This window comes from Lithobates pipiens, unplaced genomic scaffold, assembly GCF_037356315.1.
Source record: "Lithobates pipiens isolate NorthernLeopardFrog02 unplaced genomic scaffold, aLitPip1_a1.2 Scaffold_13, whole genome shotgun sequence".
Taxonomy (NCBI): Eukaryota; Metazoa; Chordata; class Amphibia; order Anura; family Ranidae; genus Lithobates; species Lithobates pipiens.
The window spans coordinates 143,783,038-143,808,832 of record NW_027507718.1 but is presented as its reverse complement, the minus strand read 5'-3'; the positions used below and the strand labels follow the sequence as shown (position 1 = coordinate 143,808,832).

The 25,795-nt window shown below is 44.4% G+C and overlaps 1 protein-coding gene across 5 annotated transcripts in view; it reads right to left on the bottom strand.

Annotated features, from left to right (window-relative positions):
• APBA3 (amyloid beta precursor protein binding family A member 3) overlaps nt 1-25,795 on the bottom strand; it is a 245,134-nt gene that overhangs the window by 158,755 nt on the left and 60,584 nt on the right. For 3 of the 5 annotated variants that reach the window (XM_077475672.1, XM_077475668.1, XM_077475669.1), the window contains exon 2: nt 12,589-12,688. In XM_077475672.1, the coding sequence (XP_077331798.1) occupies nt 12,589-12,688 (100 nt within the window). The remainder of the gene's footprint in view (nt 1-12,588; nt 12,689-25,795) is intronic. The other 2 variants (XM_077475671.1, XM_077475670.1) reach the window with 1 other exon arrangement.

The window sequence follows — 25,795 nt, the reverse complement described above, 5'->3', positions numbered from 1 at the left end:
ATCTACGGGAAATTAAGCGATTACAAAGAAGGGCAACAAAGCGAATAAAGGGTCTGGAGGATATTAGTTATGAAGAAAGGCTGCGAACACTGAACTTATTCTCTCTGGAAAAGAGACACTTGAGAGGGGATATGATTTCAATATAGAGATACCATACTAGTGACCCCACAATAGGGATAAAACTGTTTTGCGGAAGGGAGTTTAACAAGACTCGTGGCCACTCATTAAAATTAGAAGAAAAGAGGTTTAACCTTAAACTACGTAGAGGGTTCTTTACTGTAAGAGCAGCAAGGATGTGGAATTCCCTTCCCCAGGCAGTGGTCTCAGTGGGGGGAATCGATTGTTTCAAGAAACTATTAGATAAGCACCTGAACAACCGCAACATACAGGGATATACAATGTAATACTGACATATAATCACACATAGGTTGGACTTGATCGACTTGTGTCTTTTTTCGACCTCATCTACTATGTAACTGTGTATAACCACTTAAGCCCCAGAGGGTTAGGCTGCTCAAGACCAGAGCACTTTTTACAATTTTACACTGCGCTGATTTAACTGGTAATTGCGCAGTCATGCAGTGCTGTACCCAAACGAAATTTGCGTCCTATGTTTCCCACAAATAGAGCTTCCTTTTGATAGTATTGGATTGCCTCTGTCATTTTTATGTTTTGTAACATAAAAACAGAAAAAGACCGAAAATTTTGAAAAACAATATTTTCTATTTTTGGCTATAAAATAAATAAATAATTTAAAAAAAAGGGCAGAACTCCGGCTTTTTAAAATTGAACGTCAGCAGCTACAAATACTGAAGCTGTTGACTTTTAAAATATGGACACTCACCTGTCCAGCACGCCTGCGATGTTGGTACCCGAAGCCGATCTGTTGCTTGGCTCTTGGGTGCTGCTGCCGCCATCTTTGGTATGGGAATCAGGACGTGAAGCCTTGCGTCTTTACTTCCCGGTTCCCTACTGCGCATGTGTGAGTCACGCTGCAGAATACAGATGGTTTCTGCTGTCTCTGGAACCCGTGCGTTTCCCAGCAGACAGTGGGGAAGGGATAGGAAGTGGTGTAAATACCCGCAGATTCTGTGGTTCTCTATGCCCAGAAGTGGGTGCAAATACCTGTATTATACAGTTATCTGCACCCCCCCTCCCCACTGAAAGGTGCCAAATGTGGCACCGGAGGGGGGAGGGTTCCGATGAGTGGAAGTTCCACTTTAGGGTGAAGCTCCGCTTTAATAAACTCAATTTTAGTCATACATTTAGGCCAAAATGTATTCAGCCATGTCTTTGGTAAAAAATGTCAATAAGCATATATTTATTGGCTTGCGTAAAAGTTATAGCGTCTACAAACTAGGGTACATTTTCTGGAATTCATGCAGCTTTTAATTTATAACTACCCATCTCATTTCTTGAGGTGCTAAAAAGGGCAGGGCAGTACAACCCCCCCCCCCCCAAATGACCCCATTTTGGAAAGCAGACACCCCAAGGAAATTTCGGAGAGGCATGTTGAGCCCATTGAATATTTTATTTTTTTCACAAGTGATTGAAAAATTACAAAAAAATTTTTTTACACAAAGTTGTCACTAAAGGTTATATTGCTCACACATGCCATGGTTATATGTGGAATTGCACCCAAAAATACATTCTGCTGCTTCTCCTAGGTATGGAGATACCTCATGTGTGAGACTTTTTGGGATCTTAGCCGCATACAGGACCCTGAAATCTAAGCACCGCCTTCTGGCTTTCTAAGGGCGTAATTTTTGATTTCACTCCTCACTACACCCCAACATACATTTGGCTGCTTCTGCGAGTACGGGGATACCTTTTGATAGCCTAGCCAAATACAGGACCCCAAAAACCAATCACCAGCTTCAAGGCTTTCTAAGGGAGTAAAATGGTGATTTCACTTCCTCACAGTTTCGGAGGCCATGAAATGACAAGATAGCACAACAACCCCCCCATGACCCCATTTTGGAAAGTAGACACCCCAAGCTATCTGCTGAGAGGCATGTTGAGTATTTTGCAGATCTCGCTTTGTCACAAAGTTTAAAAAAATAAATAAAAAATGTCTTTACTTTCATTCATCACTTCATTTTCAAAAATAAATGAGATCTACAAAATACTCGCCATGCCTCTTAGCAAATATCTTGGGGTGTCTACTTTCCAAATTGGGGTCATGGGGGGGGTTGTGCTATCTGGACATTTCACAATTTTACACCTTTAGAAATCCTAAAGGTTGTGATTGGTTTTTGGGGTCCTATAAGCGGCTAGGCTCCCAAAAGTCGCACACATGTGGTATGCTGTGTGGTATACACAGGAGAAGCAGCAGAATGTATTTTGGGGGTGTAATTCCACATATAACCATGCCATGTTCGAACAATATATCATTAATGTCAACTTTATGTAAAAAATGGGAGAAGTTGCCACTGTTTAAATAGCTGGATGCCTTTTTCCAAACTGTAGATGGGGTATAATTTACCATTCCATGTAACAAGTAGTTTGGTAGGGAACCTCCAATGGTATATGATGCTGTTGCGCAGGATTTTGGTGAGTGGAGTGAGTTTCTTCCTATTCATAGCTGCCTGCTGCGATATGTCCGTTAATAGGGAGATACCCATAAATTCCTCCGGAACTGCTGGGCTTTGTTTGGCTGCTGTTATAAAGTTTTTTTCACGTGGAAATTGTGGATGCGTGCCAGAGTATCTCTGGGCGCGGTGTTGGGTAGAAATTTGGGTTTGGGTATACGGTGCACTCTATCAACACAGAGTTCGATGTCACTCAGGGCCAGGATCAAGGCCTTCAAGAGGCGCTGTACGAAGTTAGTGAGCTCATTAGGGGGTATAGTTTCAAGAATGCCTCTGAATTTGATACCATTTCTTCTGGAGCGGTCCTCCAGATCCGCCATTTTGTTTTGCAAGCGTTGATCTCAGATTCTTGGTCAGTGTATGCGCCTACTATGTCATTGTGTGCGGCATACAGTTCCGCCACCTTAGTTTTAAAGTGTTGAATTTTACCCATGTGAGACTGCACCACATCATTTAACGGGCCAAACATGTCTGAAAAGTCACTGTGCATTGTTCTAAGGGAGAGCAACATATTTTTCATTGTGTTCTCTGATATAGGCTGTTCCGTTGCTAGGAAAATCTCTATTGGGGCCTCCTGTGGGTTATTCTGCAGTGCTGCCTGCTGCATCCTGGGGGAGAATGTGTCCTCTTCCCCGCGCTGCTTAGATTTCACTGGGCTCCGGGTGGTGGGGGTAGGAGGAGGGGATATCTCCCCATGCTCATCTTGTAGTGTGGCAGCCTGACGCCCTATGTAAGCGTATGCTGACTCAGTGGTGTGTGCCTTTAGTTCTCGGTGCCATGCTGCTTACCTTGTGGAGGAGCCACCGGATAAAAGTCAGTGAGTCTTTGCGGAGGTTTGTTTACTTTTCGCCGCTTGGACATGGCACCGCTTTGTTCCCGCTGTAGTCGGCAATGTGGGGAGCCTATTCGCGGCGCTGGCTTTCTTCCCCTGTCCCCGCTGTGAGCCGCTTAGTGTGCGAGGATGCAGGAGCTCCGGATTACGTGGCCATTTGCTTCGCCGGCCGGACACGCCCCTATTATATATTTTTTTTTTTTTAAAGCAAAGGCCCTACAGATTTATTTTTTTCACACCATATTTGCGCAGCAATGTTTCAAACACAATTTTTTTGAAAAAAATAAAAAAATAAAAAATACTTTATTGTAATGCACTAAAACACACTATATTGCCCAAATGTTTGATGAAATAAAAAATGATGATCTTACAACATACTTTAAGTTTGCGCACAAACGTACAGCGGCGACAAACTACATACATTTTTAAAAGCCTTTAAAAGCTTTTACAGGTTACCATTTTAGATTTACAGAGGGGATATACTGCTAAAATGACTGCCCTTGATCTGACCTTTGCGGTGATACCTCACATGCATGGTGCAATTGCTGTTTACATATGACACCAGACCGACGCTTGCGTTCGCATTTGCATGTGAGCACAGGGGGACAGGAGTGCTTTTTTGTTTTTTTTAATTATTTATTTTGCTTTATTATATTTTTAAACTGTTCCTTTAATTTTTTTAAATAATTTTTATTGTTATCTCAGTGAATGTAAATATCCCCTATGATAGCAATAGGTAGTGACAGGCACTCTTTTTTGAAAAAAATGGGGTCTATTAGACCCTAGATCTCTCCTCTGTCCTCAAAGCATCTGACCAAACCAAGATCGGTGTGATAAAATGCTTTGCCAATTTCCCAATGATGCTGTTTAAATCCGGCGAAACCCAAGTCATAAAATGCTCGTAGCTTTCTTTGGTCAGAGATGATTGGAGCCGTTCTGGTCTCTGATCAGCTCTATGGTCAGCTGGCGGAACCCCCGGCTGCATTTTCGGGTTCCCTGTTGGGACATGAGAGCCAGAGAAAACCATGGAAGACAGTGGGAGGACTTTCCCTCCCATTGCTTATAAAAGCAGTATAGAGGCTAATTAGCTTTGAATGAAAGCCGACTGCTGGCTGAAAAGAATGATACCAAGATGATACCTAAACCTGCAGGCATCATTTTGGTATAATCACTCAAAGTCCAGCAACATACCAGTACGTTGCTGACCCTTGTTGGGCATACATTGCAATGTTCTTTTTTTAATGCAGCCCATGGGCTGAAAGAAAAAAAAATTGATCGGTGGGTATGCCATTAGACTACTGCTCTTCATCCATCCACTTCTAATGATGGGCATATAGGCACCATTTTTTTTTTTGCAGTCACGGCTTTTTGTATCGTGGAAGCAAATGCTGTTGCTGTCAAGATAAATAAACCCATGCTGCAGCTGAATGGCATACCTGCTAAGCAAATGATGGCTAACAATAAAACAAAGTAAAATTACAGTATAACAGTAAGATTTACCATACCTGAAAAGCAAATACAATAAAACATAGTAAAAATAAAACATTGCAATCTGTGCCTAAAAAAATATATGCCCCTAATATTAGGAGCAAATCGCTCCTCCACCCCTGCCCCCATGCTTCAGCATAAATGCTTTTTTTTTTTAAAATCACCCCCAGACAGCGCTGGAGTCACGGCTTTATGTATTGTGGGCGCAAACGCTGTTGCTGTCTAGATAAATAAGCCCATGCTGCAGCTGAATGGCATATCTGCTAAGCAAATTATGGTTAACAATAAAATATTACAGTATAGCATACTATACCTGCAAAGCACAAAAAAAACATAGTAAAATAAAACAGACATAACAAGAGAGAGCGCGAGAGAGAGAGCGAGAGCGATAACGAGCGAGCGCGCGAGAGAGAGGAGAGCGCGCGCGAGAGAGAGGAGAGCGAGAGAGAGCGCGAGAGGGAGAGAGAGGAGAGAGAGAGAGGAGAGAGAGAGAGAGAGAGAGAGAGAGAGAGAGAGAGAGAGGAGAGAGAGAGAGAGAGAGAGAGAGAGGAGAGAGAGAGAGAGAGAGAGAGAGAGAGAGAGAGAGAGAGAGAGGAGAGAGAGAGGAGAGAGAGGAGAGAGAGAGCGCGAGAGAGAGAGGAGCGCGAGAGAGCGCGAGAGAGAGAGGAGCGCGAGAGAGCGCGAGAGAGAGAGGAGCGCGAGAGAGCGCGAGAGAGAGAGGAGCGCGAGAGAGCGCGAGAGAGAGAGGAGCGCGAGAGAGCGCGAGAGAGAGAGGAGCGCGAGAGAGCGCGAGAGAGAGAGGAGCGCGAGAGAGCGCGAGAGAGAGAGAGGAGCGCGAGAGAGCGCGAGAGAGAGAGAGGAGCGCGAGAGAGCGCGAGAGAGAGAGAGGAGCGCGAGAGAGCGCGAGAGAGCGCGAGAGAGAGAGGAGCGCGAGAGAGAGAGGAGCGCGAGAGAGAGAGAGGAGCGCGAGAGAGAGAGAGGAGCGCGAGAGAGAGAGGAGCGCGAGAGAGAGAGGAGCGCGAGAGAGAGAGGAGCGCGAGAGAGAGAGGAGCGCGAGAGAGAGAGAGCGCGGAGAGAGAGCGAGGAGAGAGAGCGAGGAGAGAGAGCGAGGAGAGAGAGCGAGGAGAGAGAGCGAGGAGAGAGAGCGAGGAGAGAGAGCGAGGAGAGAGAGCGAGGAGAGAGAGCGAGAGCACAACCATTTTTGGCTATTTTATTTTTGTGTTTTTTTTCTTTAACTTTCATAAAAACTGTAAAACAAACAAAAAAAATGTAAACTGAACATTGCAGATTAGGGCCATCACATCTTTCGACACCCCGAGACCCTGTGTACGTGTGCCTAGGACTGTGTGGTGCTGTACCCTATGCCAATACTCAACTAGCGTGTGGTAGCATTTGAAACAGTCACCAATGCAAAGACCAGGTTGGTTAGGACAGGAGGGACAATAAATAATAACCGGTGTCACGTCTATATCCGCGCTTTCTACAGACACAACATCATCTTTGGGGGGTTTCTTTAGCTAGGTGTACCAGAGAGGACATGCGGAAAATGCCTCTCATGCAGCCGGCTTACTGCATTTGCGTTTGGAAGTTGGATCAAAGCACCGTCTGGAAACAGAAGGGCTCTCTCTGATGATCCCTTCCTGGAATTTAAGGAAGGATCCAGTTCGTCCTGAAGCTTTGTATAGCACAACAGCATTCAGCAGAGCCAATTGAAATAGACACTTTTTTATACCAGCGTCTGAACTTATGGGCAATTAGGTACAGCACCAACTGGTCATTGAGGTCTACCCCCATATTAACCACTTGCCTACTGGGTACGTAAACCCCTCTCCTGACCAGACCAATTTTCAGCGTTCGGTGTTCTCACACTTTGAATGACAAACGGAGATGGAAGAGCAAACGGCGGAGGCGAGGCTGGGCGTCCAAGAGGTGATGGCGGCGATTGCAACTTGTCTGGCCACACTCACTAATAAACTAGAAGCCGTGCAGCTAGGATGTCAGGCTTATCCAACAGGACGTAGATAAACTGCACTCGAGGGTATTGAAGGTGGAGCACTAATTGGGACAGACAGAAGACACAGCATCGCTCCACACTCTCTAAACGAAGATTAAACAGGAAGTAAAGGCAATATAAAAAACAAAAACAAAAAAAAAAAACACACCTTGTAAGGCAAAGTCATAATGAGCTAGTATGCATAGCATACTAGCTCATTATGAATAACTTGCCTGAGAACGAAGCCCCCGAAGTGGTCCTCAGTCTTCCTCTTCACCGCTGCCATGTATCCTGGAGCGACTTCCGGGTCTCACTGCTCCGGCGCTGTGATTCGCCAGAGCCGCGATGATGTCACTCCCGCGCAGGTGCACGGGAGCCGACACAACCGGCATATCTCCACGATCTGAGGCCTGTCCAGTGCGCCTGCGTGCCACTGTCTACGATGCCAAAAACAGAAACAGGAGGAATAATCTCCGTATCATCGGCATGCCCGAGGGAGTGGAGGGGAAAAACCCCACAGTGTTTGTGGAGGACTTGCTGAGAGGCTTTCTACCGGCAGCACAGTTCTCGCCCTATTTTACAGTGGAACATGCCCACCGGATCCAACCCCGGTCCCCGGACCCCTGGAGCCAATCCTCGCACCCTGATTTTCAGGATGCCTAACTTTAGAGATCGGGGCGAGATCCTTCGGGCAGCTCATAAGTCGAGCGAGTTAAAATATCAAAACACCAGCTTGCTTTTCTTTCCAGACTACTCTCGAGACCCAAAAGATACGCAGGTCATTTGACCAGGTGAAAGTGGGGCTCCGGGCGCAAAACATAAAATAGTGTCCTTTTCCCTGCAAGATTGAGGGTCCACGACGGAGAAACTGTCAGATTTTTTTACAATACCTCGCAATGCTTGGCTGGAGTTGTTGCCTCCCCATCGCTAGTGGTTGGCTACAGGCCTGTTATGGATCAGTCCCACAGTTCTTTCCTTCCTCTTTGTTAATTGTTAAACCTGCTGTAAGATAAGGACTGGTGCTTCATCCCATCCGCACACGACAGATATCCCAATTGCATCCCCAGTGCCTTGGTAATTCTGGAGGCTAAACCGGAACTTATCTTTATATTTAGGCTTCCCACTGCAGACTAGGGGGCTGCATTAGCTTCCTCAAATGTACTCTGCCCGATTGTTTGGGGCTAGATGGACTGCTACCTCTGGGGATGCCATATCGCTAGTTTAGTCTCTCATATTGATCCAGGAATGGTGCTACCTATGCACTACAGACAGGACAGCAATGGTGTACATGATGGCAAAAGGCATGGGATTCTGTGCAATTTTCTTTTTCCTCACCCATGTGTGGGTGGCGTTATGTCCTGTATGCTTTTAAGTGCCGATGGAGGACACCTACGAGTTTCCCTCCCTATTGATATAGGCTACTGGGAACGGATAATTCTCTCTAAAATCTGGAGACACTAGACTGGATGCACAATGGAACTGTCCTCATTACTGGATGACTGTCTTTCTCCCAGGCAAGGCTTAATTGATCAGACCCGGTTTCCTGAAACCAGCCTTGGGGGGAATAGACTGAGCTGGTTAGTTAGTGAAACACAGCGGTGAGCAATCTCTGCAGTAGGTTATAGTTAGTAAGGTAGAATAAAGACCCCAATCCATCCAGTTCAACCTGAGTGCGTGTCTACAATTGTCCCTATTACTGTACATTGCACAATCAAATCAGTCCCTACCCTCAAGGAACCCACAATCCAAGTTCCCCATTCTTATACTAGGACCGATTTTGGACAGAAGCCAATTAACCTACCTGCATGTTTTTGGAGTGTGGGAGGAAACCGGAGCAGGCACAGGGAGAACATGCAAGCTCTAGGCAGGTAGTGTCCTGGTTGGGATTCGAACCAGCGACCCCATTTACTGCTAGGCGCTACCCACTACACCACTGTGTAGCCCCAATGTATATATAACTTTCTTTTACCGTATTCTGAGATTCAAGTGATTGGGACAATGTTCATTAGTTCAAAGATCATAAGAAGTTTTTCATCCCTGGGACCACCCAGGAGAATGTCTATACAACTCCATACCAGCATCTCTGTTGCCCTGTTAGGTAACACCTCTTGCACTGAGTTCACGCCCTCTATAGAATATCGTTACTGTTGGGGATTTGGGGTTATGATACATTACCAGTCTCGGCTGGAAATGTGGGGATGGAGGGGATGTTTTCTGCCATTGCAGATATTAGGGGTTTTCATTGTTACGGTTTAAAGCTTAGAGCTGCTTTATTACCACTGGAGTTGTGATATCTTACATGTACAGTCTGGTTATAATGTGCTAACAAATAACCTGACATTGTGTACAACGAAAACTGCACACTGTTCTGACTTTACGCCCCTGGAACTCAACTATGGGACTGGGGTGATATCTGGATTATGGCATTTTATCTATAATCAATAGCTGATGACTAGAGTATCTATCATATCTTGGAATGTCCGGGGGCCTAAATTCAGCCAATAAAAGATCGTTGGTTTTCAAATATCTACAGATGTATAACCCACACATGTGTCCTCCAAGAAACCCACTTGATTGGCAATAGGATCCTTGGTCTCAGGAGGGCATGGGTGGGAACTCACCATCACTCATCTTCTCTAATTATGCTAGGGGGGGGGGGGTAAGCATATTGGTCCATAGATCCCTTCCATTCCAAATATTGAATATCCAAACGGACCCTGGGGGTAGATTTGTGATTATTCATGCAAGTGGTCCTGGTGGGCCTGTATATTCCCCCTCCGGCAACTGTGCAAATTCTATATGACATGGCAAATTGTAATGGGTTTTAATACTCAGGTCTTTATGCTTGGTGATTTCAACATGGTGCCCTCACAGGACATGGACAGACTGCACACAGGAACTCGCCCTTCCCCATATTTACAGAATTGGGCAGATACTTTTGCTCTTACTGATATATGGCGGCACTTCCATCCTAGACACAGAGAGTATACCTGCCACTCCACCTCCTATCGGCTCTATCCTGTATAGCTCTGGCCTACGCCTCTTTTGGGGCTCTAGGCTGGATGAGAGAGGCAAAACACTTACCCGGGGATCTCGGATCATGCCCCTATCCATATTACCATTTCCCTAGCTAAATCCCCTGGGTTGAAACGGTGGTGTCTGTCCAAGTTCTGGGCAATAGATGAACAGATACAAGAATCAATGATGGAAGTAATTTGTAATTTTTGGGTCCTGAATGGGGAAACTGCCAGGGCGCGACTCTATGGGATACATTCAAAGCCTGGATTAAGGGGAGAGTATATCTCCCGCATATCCCCTTTGCAGAGCGAGGCCTCTCGTTCTCTGGAAGCTCTGGAAGGTGAGACGGTAAGATGTGAGGCAACATATGCGCAATCCCCTACTGACACTAATCATTACACATGGCAAAGGGCCCTTCAGGATCCTTCCCTACATAATATAGAGCAAACCCAAAAATCTATGCTGTATTCTAAGCAGAGAATATTTGAATACAGTAATAAAAATGGAAGACTTTTAGCCTGGCTGGCAAGGGGTCAGATGGCATCAACACACATAGCAAGTATTCCGGATGCCAGTGGGCAGCCGGTGACCTCTCCTAAGGACATCAACCGCAGATTTTCTGAATTTTTTAAGGGACGTATACACATCTAGGACCCATCTTTCCCCATCTGAACTACCTGGAAACTATTCACTTTCCTAGGATGCCAAGCCTCAACTTGATGGGGATATTTCCCTGGAAGGAGGTTCTACATTGGGGGTCTACAGAGAGGAAAGATCCCGGGTGCTGATGGCCTGCCTACAGAGTTTTACTCTTAGCATGCAGATCTCCTTGTGCCTAGATTAAAAACCCTCCTCTCTGGACTTGCGGAGGCAAATATGCTTCCAGAGAGTCTATGGAGGAGGCTAATCATTGTCCTAATCCCTAAGCCCGGTAAATACTTACAGGAATGTGCGTCTTACAGACCCATATCACTGCTCAACATGGACGCAAAAATATTGGCAAACATGCTGGCTACCCCACTATCCTCGGTAATATCAACACTAATACATGTTGACCAGACCGGGTTTATGCCAGGCAAAGGCACAGACAAACATTAGGAGTCTCTTCCTACACTTGTCCCTGACTCACGACAATGCTGGATCAGGTGTTATTGCCTCCCTTGATGCTGAAAAGGCATTAGATTCAGTGGAGTGGGGATACCTGTGGGGGGTGCTGCAACAATTGGGCTTTGGGCCAAAGTTTATACGCTGGTTACAGAGCACCAAAGGCTAGGGTACGCACTAATGACTGGATCTCTGAATCCTTCCCGCTGCAGAGAGGTAACCGTCAGGGGTGTCCCCTATCTCCCGACCTGTTTGCCCTGGCGCTAGAGCCCCTGTCGATTTTAGTCAGGGAGTCTTTGGAGGTCCGGGGGATGCAGGCAATCTGGAGGAAAAACATGAGGACCTCCCTGCACCTACGAAAGCGATGGTAAAAGTGTGGACTATGGCCCAACATAGGTTCTTCCAGGCAGAACGCTGGTCCCCGGTCCGGCCACTATGGGGTAATCCTAATCTGCCTCACTTTGGGTCAATGCCGGATCCCCAGGTCTGGGCACGAATTTGGTATAAAAACATTGAGATATCATGCCTGCGGGCATATTAGCGACCCTACCCCAATTAACTAGAACTTATGACCTCCCTGGCTGGATGTATTTCCGGTATGCCCAACTTCATCACGCTGCTAGGGCCCAGTTTCCCACACCTCTGACTCTTCAATTGGACCTGGTGGAAAACCACCTGTCCAGTGATGACCTGACAAAGCCTCTCTCTGTGCTGTATGGCACCCTGCTTCCTATTGACTCACAAAAATTGGATAGGCTTTGGAAAATGTGAAGGGCAGATATCTCAACCCTGGAGAGGGAGGACTGGGAAGGTTGTTTGGAGAGTAGTCCCAAACTGGTCATTTCTGCAGGGGATAAGCTCAAACAAACTAAATTTCTGCACAGGGTGTACTTTACCCCAGTGCGTATGTCCAGAATATACCCTGATAGAGATCCCCAATGCCCCGCGTGTAGGATATATTCGGGCACATATATACATATGTTCTGGACCTGGAGCTCACAGTTCCTATGACACCTGAACTTTCGCTACTTGGTATTGATGATTAACAAAGATCACATCATAGCAAACTACTAATCTCATATTTACTCTTTGAAGCCAAAAAAGAAATATTATGTAAGTGGACCTTTTCTACCCCCCCCCCCGCTCTATCCACCTGGGAAGACAAAATTAATGCTGCCATAGGTGAAATGCATGCCTTACCTCTGCTGACCACTGCAAGAATTCAACTCATGTAAGCATTTACGCATTTTAAATGTGACCCTGTGGTGACATGGTCACGTAATTATGCTTGGTCCTATGGTATCCTTTTTCAGACACAGAGCTTTGATTAGATCTCTGTCAGCACAGTCAAACCTTTATGCAACATATTTGGGCTCCTGCAAATAGAGTGAATGGAATTGCACTATGGACTTCTACTCTTGCACTTCTATTTAAAGAGAAAGTATAACATATAGCTATACATTAAATGACTATTCAGCTAACCAAAAACACCTACATTCTTAACATAACTGTCCATTAAAATGTCTATTAGATATGGCATTATGCTCACTAATGTAAATTACCATTTAAAAGATTAATGGCTTCCAACTTAATGGATTCATTCACTGTATATGTATATATACCTTTTGCCACAGCTGGGTAGCGAGGAAACCGCATCAGAGTCTGTGGGAAGAAAAGACTAAATAAATACCATTTAAAAAAAAATAAAAATAAAATCTATATTGAAAATATACAATAAAAATGAAAAATTGTGTAGGACTTCTATGCCTAGGCTACATTCTAAAAATATCTGCTGAGCATTAATGTATGTTACATTCTATCTGATGTTTGCACACAACACACAACATTTTTTGAAATTTTTCAACATATTTGAACAAGCAAACATTAGATATTTATTCAAACAGTGCCTACAGATAAAGATGATATACCGTATTACACCAAATGACATGGTGTATTTATTTTCATAATCTAAGGTAAGACTGCAGATTTGTCACATAAGAAAAAAGTAAGTACACGCCTACATTTACCACCACTTTAAAGTGAATGTAAAGTCTTGTTTTCAAAAAATAAACATATTGTACGTACACGCTCAGGGGTTTTGCACAGAGCAGCCCAGATCCACCTTTTTGGGTCCCTCTACAGTGTTTCTGGCCCCTCCCTTCTTTAGAGTGCGCCCCCCGCAACCAGCTTGCTATAGGGACACCTGAGCTGAGCTGCAGCTGTGTCCAGTCAGACAAGCAGCTGCAGTTCAGCCTCACCCCCTCTCTCTCCTGATTGGCTGACAGCCACGGGAGCCAATGATGCTGCTGCTGGGTCTAAGCCAATAAGGAGGCAGAGTCTCGGATAGCAGAGGGACTCATGGACATCGCTGGACAGAGATGGGGCTCAGGTAAGTATTAGGAGGGCTGCTGCACACAGAAGGCTTTTTATCTTAATGCATAGAATGCATTAAGATAAAAAACCTGCTGCCTTTAAATGCACAAAATTAGAATCAGGTGTTCCAGATTTGAGGTCAATGATCACAACCTCCAGGGAGTACGCAGGTGGAACCTGCCTTCTGTAAAGGATAAGTTCACCTTTAACCCTTTCGATGCCAGGTCCATATGTCGTACTGTGGCCCAGTTGTTTGGTCACAGTAACAGTAGACATTCTTAGTGCAAGTTAGCATCTTAGGAGAAAAAAACCTCATACCAACTGTAAGGCATGGGGCTGGAAATGTTAGTTTGGTGTTACTTTGCTGCTTCAGGGTCTGGGCAGCCTGAAAACATAAAATCAACTATAATTTTGCAACAAAGTGTACTTGATGAGAATGTGACACCAACTGTCTGAAAATGTTGACTGGAAACAGATCTTAAAAGAATAAGTTCACCTTTCATAACATGTTACACCCATATTCGGTATGCCACATGTTTTGAATGCACCGGCCCCCACACCTCCAGCTCCCCCCCCCGCTGTGTCAGCTAGCAGGGGTTTTTCTCCACTCACTAGCTGTCAAAATTCAAAAAGGTGTGGCCGTGTGGGGCTACGCCCACCTGACCACAGCGCTCTGTAAATGGAAAAATACAAGGTTCCACAGCGCTTTTTTTTATTTTATATTCTTGATTTTCTACATGCTTTACAAAAATACATACTGTACATATAAATATAGATCTATCAAAAATCTGGCAGATAAACATTTTTCTTGTATCTTTACGTTATCTCTTTTCTCTCCCAATCCTTTTTCCCTTATCTCTCCTGTGTCCCTTCCCCCCCCCCCCCTTCTTTATTCTAGAATAGGACCTGATCACGCAGCAACCCATGCCATTGAAATCAAGCTGTTGGCTCTCCAGTTTACCCTACCCGGGATCACTGCTGTAGAGGTGAAGAGGTACATCAGGAGGGAGCGACTTCATAATTTTACTTATGTTTTTATTGTAAGTGCACATCTATGAGGGTTTATTAAATAAACATAACTTTTGGAAAATTGGATTATGCTATGTGCCCTCTTATTTTCTTGCTTGTCACAAGCAACAAACAGATGGAAAAATGCAATGATGCTGATTTTAGACACCTGACATCCACACGCCTTCCCACTAATATTGGATGAAGATTCACAGAGGCTTGCTGATAACATACCCAGAGATATGCAATAAATACAGTAATAACTGGTAAGTAAATTTATTTTGGGGGATTGTCATTCAAGCATTGCGGTGATGGTTAATTGTCTGGAGTAATTATAATTTACCCTGAACGTTTCTCTTTTGGAGCGGATTTTCCTTCATCTTTCTCACATTTGGGCTGCTTATTTTGTCAAAAGTGTGTGTCTGTATCAAGTTTGAACGACTTTCAGAATATATAAGCGCTATTAGCAGTGGCGGCCCATCCATAGGGGGCGACAGGGCGCCGCACGACCCCCCCCCCCCCCCCCCGCGCCAAGCTTTTAACAAAAAAAAAAAAGTCCCTTTAAGAGTGTCCGGGTGCCGGACACACGGCAGTCTATGGGAAGCTTCCCAGCTTGCAATCAGCTAATTGCAGGCTAGGAAGGCGATTTGCCTGTGTTTAGGGTGTGTGCAGGGCACAAGCTGTGCGCCCGCACACACTCCGACTCGCCACTGATTTGCCCTGGCTCATGTCTTGCCTTTATTAGCCGGGATCGGAGGGTGATTGGGCGGTGCTTTTTCGGCACTGCCGCGTCACTTCTAGTTTCCCGGCAGGCTCACTGACAGTGACTTGTGCAGCGCGGACTCCAGAGACGCGACTGCAACTATCCGGGAGTCTGGGACTGAGACCCTTTGATGTGAGGCGGGGAGGATCACAGTGGCAGAGGATGGATGGACACAGAGCTGGCAGACAGTGTACCAGAGAGCACCAGGTGAGTGCGGGGATAGGAGAGGATTGCTTTATTTACTCCCCCTCCCTGCATGTCTCTCTCTCTCTCCCCCGACATTACGCTTCCCCCACCTCCTCTGCAGCGCAGCAAACCGAGTGTGACTGCTCCACAGTGAGTACTGTGTCCTGCCGTGAGCCAGCCCCCCCTCCCACAGCTCTGATCACTTTTCCCAGCGGCTGCAGAGCTTCATGGAGGGGAGAGGGTTGGGCTGCTGAGTGTCGTTGTGCGTGGCAGTGACTGTCAGCTGTGGGGGTTTCTTCACCTCCCTGCCTGCATCTCCACCCTAAACATGCCCCCCGACTGCATCTCCACCCTAAACATCCCCCCCGACTGCATCTCCACCCTAAACATCCCCCCCGACTGCATCTCCACCCTAAACACCCCCCTCCATGCATCTCCACCCTAATCACCCCCAATCCTGGCCTCTCCACCCTAAACACACCCCCCCCTGCCTCTCTACACTAAACAAACACAGAGAGGTTATTTAATTATGGGGTTAGTATAAGGGAGGGGGTCCTGTGTAACAATGGGGGTAGTTTTGAGGAAAGTGTCCTGTGTAATGATGAGGAGAGGGATGGTGGTAGGGGGGGGGATTGGTTTTGTTTAACCATGGGAGGTATGTACTCTGTCCTGTGATGCTTGGGATGCATACACTGTCCTGTGATGCCGGGGCTGTATTCCGATTTCTCTCGGATATCCCCCTTTCTCTCTGATGTCTCAGGTACAGGGCAGAAGACAGACCCCCTTCATACAGGCCCCCGTGTAATGCGTCTCATTACACAGGCTGCCGCCCTCAGTCCACCAGCTGGCTCCGCCCACCAGCTGGCTCCGCCCGACCCCTCTGCCCACCAGCTGGCTCCGCCCGCCCTCTCCATCCACCAGCTCACTCTGCCCACCAACCAGATATCGGATCTGACATCAGGAGCATTTGTGCGAGTACAAGTACTCGCGCAAATGCTTGGTATCGGTCCTGATACCAATACTAGTATCGGTACAACCCTAATACTAACCCAATCTTTTACTGATGGGGACTTCTCTGCTTGGCATCTCTGTGCTAATATTTTTCTTGCCTGGAAGAGGCATCTCATCACTACTTTGATTGTACTTACTGTTCCACTTATATCCTCTCCCAGGCCTAGGATACAAAGTCTAGGGTCCATTTCCAACTTAATTTCATATACCAAAATGATGGCATTGAGAACCCCGGTCCAATATCGTAATAATTTCGGGCATCTCTATACCATAAGTAGCAACTCCCCCGTATCCTGACATCTGGGGCACCTAGCATCTGTTGTCTGTCCGAACTGGAATAGATGAGACCTTCTGTGCGGGTGAGACCGATACCAAGTGCCCTGTCTCCAGTATCCTCCTCCATTGCCCATCTGATTATCCCTAGATCTTCTTCCCATTTTCCCCTACTTTTAAGAAGTTCCAGACCTTCAATACACATACACACACACATATTATATTTATATATATATATATATATATATATATATATATATATATATATATATATATATATATATATATATATATATATATATATATATATATATATATACATACACACACACACACACACACACACACACACATTCTGATATAAATTCCCTTCTCTTACTCAGACTACTTATTTTTTGAATAGGTATTTTATTCCAATCCGGACCTTGTTTCTCAAACTGGGCATCCAAGGCATGTCTGATTTTTAAATATTTATAAAAAGATTGTTTGGGTATACTATATTCTTCTCGCTGTAAATGTTTCTAGGGTATTTCTCCCATATTTGGGCCAACCTATCAATCCCTTTTATTTCCCATTCTTTGATCTTTCCTATAGATACCAGTTCCTGAAGGTTCTGGTTATTCCAGAGAGGGGGGGGGGGTAGTATATTCTGTCACACCTCCATGGCCACTCAACAAATTTATAGCTTTTCCATACCTTTATGGCTAACTTTACTGTTCTATTAACACAAGAATTTGCCTCCAGTACCTCTATTGATGTCTTATGGGGCACCCCTAAAATCATGAATCCCCCCATCCAAACTCCCTCCTGGGTCTTTACGAACCCCTAGATGTTGTAGTGGTGCTGCCAAAAAATAGCTCAGGGGGTACAGCACAACCATACCCCCCTCCCTTGTTGGTAACTGTAAAGTTTGCAGTGATATCCTAGCCTGACCTCCTTTTCAAATCAGTTCTCTAAACAGTATCAATTTTTTTGAACCATTTCTTATGTATCCAAAAACTGGAGAGTTAGACCCCTTTCACACTGGGGCGTTTTTCAGGCGTTTTTCATGAGCTTTAGCGTTAAAAAAAGCGCCTGAAAGAAGCTGCAACTGCAATCCCAATGTAAAAGCCCGAGTGCTTTCACACTGAGGCGCTGCGCTGGCAGAGCGTCAAAAAAAGTCCTGCAAGCAGCTTCTTTGCAGCGCTTTTGGAGCGGTGAATACAACGCTCCTAAAACGCCCCTTCCCATTGAAATCAATGGGAAGCGCTTGTAAAACGCCCAAAAAACGCTATTGGCAGCAGCGTTTTGTGGGTTCTTTTAACCCTTTATTTGGCCACTAGCAGGGGTTAAAAGCACCCCATTAACGCTCGAAAAGCGCTGCTAGTTTAAGCGGCGCTTTACGAGCGTTTTTCGGGCGCTGACATTTCACATTGTGACTGCAGATGAGGCTTCTTTCAAGCGCTTTTTTAACGCTAAAGCGCTTGAAAAACGCATGAAAAACGCCCAGTGTGAAAGGGGTCTTATGCAGTAGGTATAGCAGTTGTGGCACCCACAGCATTTTAATCAGATTGCATCTCCCTGCTACTGATAGTGGGAGTCAACTCAAGATTTCAGTTTTACTTTTAAAATTTGGCCAGGAGGAGTATTATATTCTTACTTATAAACTTGTTAGGGTCTTTTGTTAAATATATTCCTAGGCATTTCATTTTCTCAACTACTTTCAATTGGGGCATCTGACAGTATTGGGATCCAATGGGATCTATCAGCATAAGTGCTGATTTGTCCCAGTTTATAACCAGACCCCGAGAGTCTTCCAAATTTTCCAAAGATGTCCATCACCTGCCTGAGGGATTGCTCTGTATCCCCCAGGAAGAGATCATCCACATATAATGAGATTCTCTCTTCACCTTACATTCTCAAAAACCCTTTCGTACTTTAGCTTGATCTTATTGCTATAGCCAGTGGCTTCATTGCAAGCGCAAAAAGGAGAGGTGACAATGGACACCCCTGTCTCGTCCCCCTTTCCAGTTGTATCTTACCTGAGTAATCAGTGTTAACTCTGACTTTAGCACTTGGTCCATTATACATTATTTTTATCCACCTAATGAACGAGGGCCCAAAGCCAAATTCCGCCAATACCCCCACTCCAGGCTATCAAAGGCCTTAACCAAATCTAAGGACATGACCGCTCTTATTCCCATATTCTCTGTTGGTATCTGCAGATTAACCCCTTCAGCCCCAGAAGAATTTACCCCCTTCCTGACCAGAGCATTTTTTGGGGGATTTGGTCGCTGCGTCGTTTTAACTGTCAATTGCGCGGCCGTGTGACGTGGCTCCCAAATTGACGTCCTTTTTTCCCCACAAATAGAGATTTCTTTTGGTGGTATTTGATCACCTCTGCAGTTTATTTTTTGCATAACAAAAAAAAAAAGAAGAAGAGCAACCATTTTGAAAAATATGCATTTTTTTCACTTTTTGCTATAATAAATATCCCCTAAAAATATATTAAAAAAACAATTTTTTTTCCTCAGTTTAGGCCGATTCGTATTCTTCTACATATTTTTGGTAAAAAATAAAAAATGGCGACAAGAGTTTATTGATTGGTTTGCACAAAATTTGTAGCGTGTACAGAATAGGGGATAGTTATGGCATTTTTATTATTTTACTAGTAATGGCGGCGATCAGCAATTTTTATCACGACTGCGACATTATGGCAGACACATCGGACAATTTTTACACATTTTTTGGGCCATTGGCATTAATACAGCGATCAATGCTATAAAATTACATTGATTACTGTAAAAATGTCACTGGCAGTCAAGGGGTTAACCACTAGGGGGCGGGGAGGGGTTAAGTGTGCCCTAAGAGAGTGTTTCTAACTGTCTGGGGGATGGGCTGTGTGTGACATGACACCGATCGCTGCTCCCGATAACAGGGAGCAGACGATCAGTGTCCTGTCATTAGGCAGAACAGGGAGATGCTGTTTACTAATCGGCATCTCCCCGTTTTTCAGCTCCGTGACACGACCACGTGGCGGGAAATTCAAAGTAACGTACGGGTACGTTACTTTGCCCAGCCATGCCATTCTGCCGATATATATTTGCCGACAGTGGTCGACAAGTGGTTAAGGAATACCCTCCTGATATTCATGCTAGTTCATCTACTATGGACAAATCCTGTTTGATCTGGATGTATAAGTTTGAAAATAAATTTTATTTGATCTAGCTGCCATTACCTTAGCCAATATTTTGGCATCCGAACAGAGTAGAGAAATTGGTCTACAAGACATAATATCTAGTGCATCTTTACCCACCTCTATAACAGAGGCAACAATAATAGTACTACATAAAGAGGGGAATTTCCCCTCTACTTCCGCCCAGTTCAACACCAAGAAGCTCTGGGAGCAATACCTTTCCATAATATTTATAAGTTTCCGCTGGGAGACCATCTGTCCCCGGGGGTTCCTGATTAGCCATCTCCATCACTGCTTGCTGTATTTCCTCCAGCGTTATCAGGGCCTCCATTCCCTCCCTGTCCGCTTCTGTAAGGACCGACAGCTCAATATTCTCAAAAAATGTATCCAATTCCTCACCTCCTATCTCCCACCAAGACATATACAGCTTTTCATAATATTCTCTAAGGGTCGTTTCACACATGCGGACCATTCGTCTGTTTTTCAATCCATCCATTTACGGATTAATGCTATGGGATAGTGGACGTTAGCGGATGATCCTGATATAATTGTAGTCCACCTAAATCACCATGCAAATCCTAGCACTCTTCTCATTTTTTTTTTTTTTTTTACAATAAAATATGTTAGAACCCTCAAACATATACATTTTTTAACAGAGACCCTAGGGAATTAAACGGCGGTCATGTAAACTATTTGTCACCTTAATTGTGCAGCAATCTTTCCAATGTGATTTTTTTGGAAAAAACAAAACAAAAAACACTTTCTTTAAAAAAAAAAAAAAAAAAAAAAAAAAAAAAAAAGTAGCCCTTTTTTTGGTATAATGTGACGGATTATGATACGCTGAGTAAATAAAGACCTCACACGTCACGCTTTAAAATTGTGCACATGTGGTATGGTGCCAAACGTCAGTACTTAAAAATCTCCATAGGTGGCGACCGTTCATTCAGATATCACAGCTGAAAGCCCAGTACATCTGTTGATGGCCTGTGGTCAAAGAGGATGTAAACCCTGATAGATTTACTTTTTTGCCTGCAAAGTAAAGGAATAATGGGCTGGTATGCATAGCATAATACTAGCCCATTATGTGGCCCTTTCCCTCAAGGGGGCACAGACTCCGGCTCTGTGACTGCCTGGAGTCGTGCGACGTCACTCCCGTGCCTGCATGTGGGAGCAGTCAGTCATGACGCTTGCTAGTGAAGAAATGGCACAGGGAGCTATTTCTTCACAGTGCATGCGCCGATGACATCCACAAAGTACAGCAAATATCTCCTAAACGGCACTGGTTTACGAAATAATTGCAGTACTTCTAGGTAAGCCTTTTGTTATAGGCTTATCTATAGGTAAAAGTGAAAACCCCATATGGGTTTCAAATAGTATAGGTAATTGTCATGTTGGAGTTCTATCAGTTCACCGTTTCTACTTTTCCTATGCAGGCGAAAAAATCGTGATCGGGTGGACATCCCTTAGACGGGAGCTTAAAGATGAAGCAGATGAAAGTCGAAGCGGTGCAGGATCATCGAAAAAACGAAGACCATTCTTGTCCACGTTGGACTTCTTGAGAAATGTGATGGACTTAAGATGGTAAATCATATACTCCTTTATAACAGTAATCACACACACGGATCTATGTATTGTAATAACTCTACTGTACTGACCTGTAATCCATCAAATATTTTACAGTACCACCACCACCATTTCCGAGAAGAGGAGGAGGGGGGGGGATGCAACCTCAGGAGGATACCCATCAACCACCAGAGGAAGAGATGGGAGTTGTACCAAATGAGCAAGGTCCTGAAGAAAACGTATCTTCACAATCAGAGGCAACAACCACGCTTGAAAGACAACGTGTGCCTGTAGAATCCTATATAAAAGGCTTACAAAAAAAAAAAATAATAAAATTATAATAAATGTTCCACTCCTCAGATTCGTTCTGTTCACGGACAATCATGACCTGCCATGTTGGCATTTATGTAGGAGATGACGGCAATGCGAAGAATTGATGCCAACGATCCATTTTCTGATCCCAACAACAAGGATGCAATGTTTTTAAAAAATCTGTACAACCATCTTGCAAAAGTACCGACTCCTCCTATAATGGATGTCCAAATGGCAATATTCAACTATGCAGGTGTGTGTATAAGGGCTGCAATGTCCAGTCATCCCATGCCGTCAACTCATTAGCCAGCAACAACGCCCATACCATAGTGAGCCAGCTCATATGTTTCAGCATCCATACCACCAAAGCATTATCCCCCATCACCAACAGACACCAGCCACCACTGTCCAAAATGTCTTCCCCACCTCAAGCGGCACCCTTCTACATCTATTTCCTAGGAGTCTTCCAGTTGCCAGGCCACATCATATTCTAATTCCTCCCAAACATACAATCCCTATTCCAGTTCCCCTAGTCCTTATTAGGATCTTTAAAGTTTCCCAATTAAAGTTTTAAGTTGCCCTATTGTAGATGGCCACCAGGTTTGCACTGCACACATCTCTGGAGTGATTTTGTCCCACTGCTCTTTGCAGATCCTCTCAAAGTCATTAAGGTTTCTAGGCTAACATTTGGTAACTTGAACCTTCAGCTCCTTCCACATATTTTTTAGGGGTTAAGGTCTGGAGACTGGCTAGGCCACTCCAGGATACGAATGTTCTTCTAGAGACCCTACTTTGTTGCCTTGCCCGTGTGGTTTGGGTCGTTATAATGCTGGAATACCCTTCCACGCCAATTTAAATGCCCTGCATGAGTAAAGTTCTCTTGTCCCCTCCTCCATGTATGAAGGGACTAAAGTTAGGGCGGGGTGGCTTGTGTAACCCAGCTTAGAGCTCTGGAAACCCATTTTCCAGCTTCCTCGGCCTATCTTATGTGCAAGACAACCTGTATCTTAGGTGCGCAGGGTGAGAGAACCCCATTAGGGGTCTGTTCTGTGGTTCTCAGTTACCCTATACCACTAATAGACACAAAGGGCAAGTTACACAAAAGGGGGGTCGTGGTAGCTGGAAAAATGTTTTTTCAGTGCTCTCTAAGGTAAGCTGGGTTCCACAAGCCTAGAATCCTGCTCAGGTTCTACAACTCCCATCTCTTGATCTGTATCCTCTGAGCATGCTCCCCCCCTCCCCTTCTGTTTCCGAAATGTGGGAATAGTATAGTGCATGAGCTAGAGCTGCACGATTCTGGCCAAAATTAGAAATCGTGATTTTTTTTGCTTAGACTAAAGAGATCACGATTCTTGCAACGTATTTTTATTTTTTTTTAAGGAGTGTGCACAGAGGTGGCCCAGCTCCCAGCACTGACACACAGGCCTTGCCGCCAGCACACAGGAAAGGCCGAGACTTCCCTCTATGCCTGCTCTCCCCCCGTGCTACACAGGCACTTGGTTCTCTCACTCACCTCCCATAGATGGCATCCGTAATTCGGTTCCATTTTAACGGGCGCCGGAGTTTACTGTAGTCCGCATTCCGCTGCTTGTTTGTATATGTTATATTTTTCTAAAAACAACTATTTTTGCAATATATGTTGTGGTCACTTATCGTCTATGGCATAATAAATATAACTGACTGCATGGAAAAGTGAATTTTATTACTGTACTCTATATAAACCAAAAACAACTGATACAAAGGATGCGATGGTCATATGGTCAGTGATGATCGATGTTGGCACTACTTATATATGTGCGACTTTATGTAGAACTTTTTAATTGGTTCGTTACACAAATTGATCATCGAGCAATCACATGCAACTCTGAGCAATCACATGCAACTCTGAGCAATCACATGCAACTCTGAGCAATCACATGCAACTCTGAGCAATCACATGCAACTCTGAGCAATCACATGCAACTCTGAGCAATCACATGCAACTCTGAGCAATCACATGCAACTCTGAGCAATCATGTTTTTAGATAAATTGCTGCAGTTCAAAAGGGTAATCAGAATGAGGAAGAAAGTGAAACCACACCTGTAAAAATAGTCTATATACTTTGATTCCATGTGGATCCGAGGGGTAAATCCACTGCATTGTGTCTGTTTAGTTCGGTCTACTGTGATCCTTCCCTTCTTTCACTGTCCGCAATCCTTCTGCATATAGTACAATCCCTTGAAGGCAAGCTGCACATGCACCATTTGATGCTTTTTCATTTTTTTACGGTGGGTACATGTTATCAGCACTGGGCCGAACAACACTGTCCAGAGGTCCAGAATCCTTACAGCACCATCATAGGAGAATGAAAACTCATACAAGCTTTAATCAGACACTGATAGAAGTCACAAGACTGCTATACTGCTAATGGGAAAAAGTATTAGCAGGTTTTATTTTTTTTAAAACTATTGCATTTCCATGTGCTGTGGGGAAACAAACATAATAAATGCAAGGGGGTCAAACATGGTACTAGCAAGGTGTACCTAATAAAGTGCCTGGTGAGTGTTTTAACACATATGGATACTGCCACGGAACCTCTCCTTCTGGGGACATGAAATAGTTAGCAAATTTATCATGCATGGTAATGTCTAAATTGTCCAGTATACCGTATACCGTACAGAGGGCAAATTGATCTGGTCCTCTTCAATAGTAATTCCTTCTTTGTCACGCATAATGTTACGAAGGACACAACATGCTTGTATAACTAGTTTGGCATTCTCCAGGCTCAGTTGAATAGTTGTATGGAATATGCGCCACTTGCTGGTCAAAATGCCAAAAGGTGTGTTCAATAAGGCACCTTGTATGACTCAACCGGTAGTTAAAGATTTTTTTGGGAGGCGATAGATTGTGCCTGCTATAAGGCCTTAGGAGATGCCTAGAAAGTGCAAATGCCTCATCAGCTACAAGCACCTGGCATATCTGGCCCTACAGTTCCTGGAAGAGGTTTGTCTGATGGCAAATGGAAGTGGCCCTCAAGTAGTCTTCTCCCCATTTTCGATGCTGTAAACACTCTCGAGTCTGCAGTTTGTCCATACGTCCCAATATCTACAGCTAGAAACTTTTGACTGTTACAGATTGCCATAAGCACAAGAGAGAAGTATTTCTTATAATTAAAATATTGTGAGCAACTTCCAGGTGGCATAAATTCAGATGCGTTTCCCATCCAGGGCTCAAACACAATTAGGGAATTGGGTCTTTTTCCCAAAAACAATTCGCGATTGCAGTACACCGAAGCTCCTCCCATATTGCTTGACCGAGGCCGTGCACAATTCCTGAAATTGTAGAAGTTCCCAACAAAAAGTAGTGGTTTAGGGATGGTTTAGGGATGTATAGGATAGTCCAGATGCCAGAAACCTAGGAAGAGTAGAACAAATGAAGAAAGGAATCCTGCATTACGCTGGACATAATCAAGCAGAAAGGCTGGCTTACCTCAGGAGAAGTAATAGTCGCTCCTCTGGAGGGACACAGCATCTCATATCCGTGTTCATTCTTTCCATACAGGGATGCAACTTTTCTAATAAAAATTCAAACATTGGTACGGAAATTCTGGTAAAATTGAAGATTTGTTGTGGGAAACATCGCAGATCTGCATAGTACACAGCAAAAAACCTTCAAGGGGCTTTTTAAGCAGCATAGAATTTTTCCAGTCAAAAAATCTACTCAAATCCATTGCTCAAAACGTGTACACTACAACAAGGAAACGGGAAGCACAAAGCAATAAAAGCTGAAACCACAAAGCATGCTGGGGAAAACAAATAATCATGGGAAAATTACATAATTCATGCAAAACTGCTTAAACACAGTTCTAAAAAAATTCTTAAAAAAAAAAAAAAAAAAAAAAAAAAAAAGACGGATGACAAAACAGAAATGAAAATGAACAACTGATAAAAAGAGCGACTGAACTGATGAAATGTACGGTCCACACATGTGAAAAGGCCCTTAATGTGTCTGTAATCTCCGACACCTGGGAAGAGATTTCTCCCTTTACTGTCCTAATCACAGGGACTGCAGAAGGGGAGGAGTTAGTTCTCACCAAGTGGGCTAGCACCTGTTTTACACTTTCCC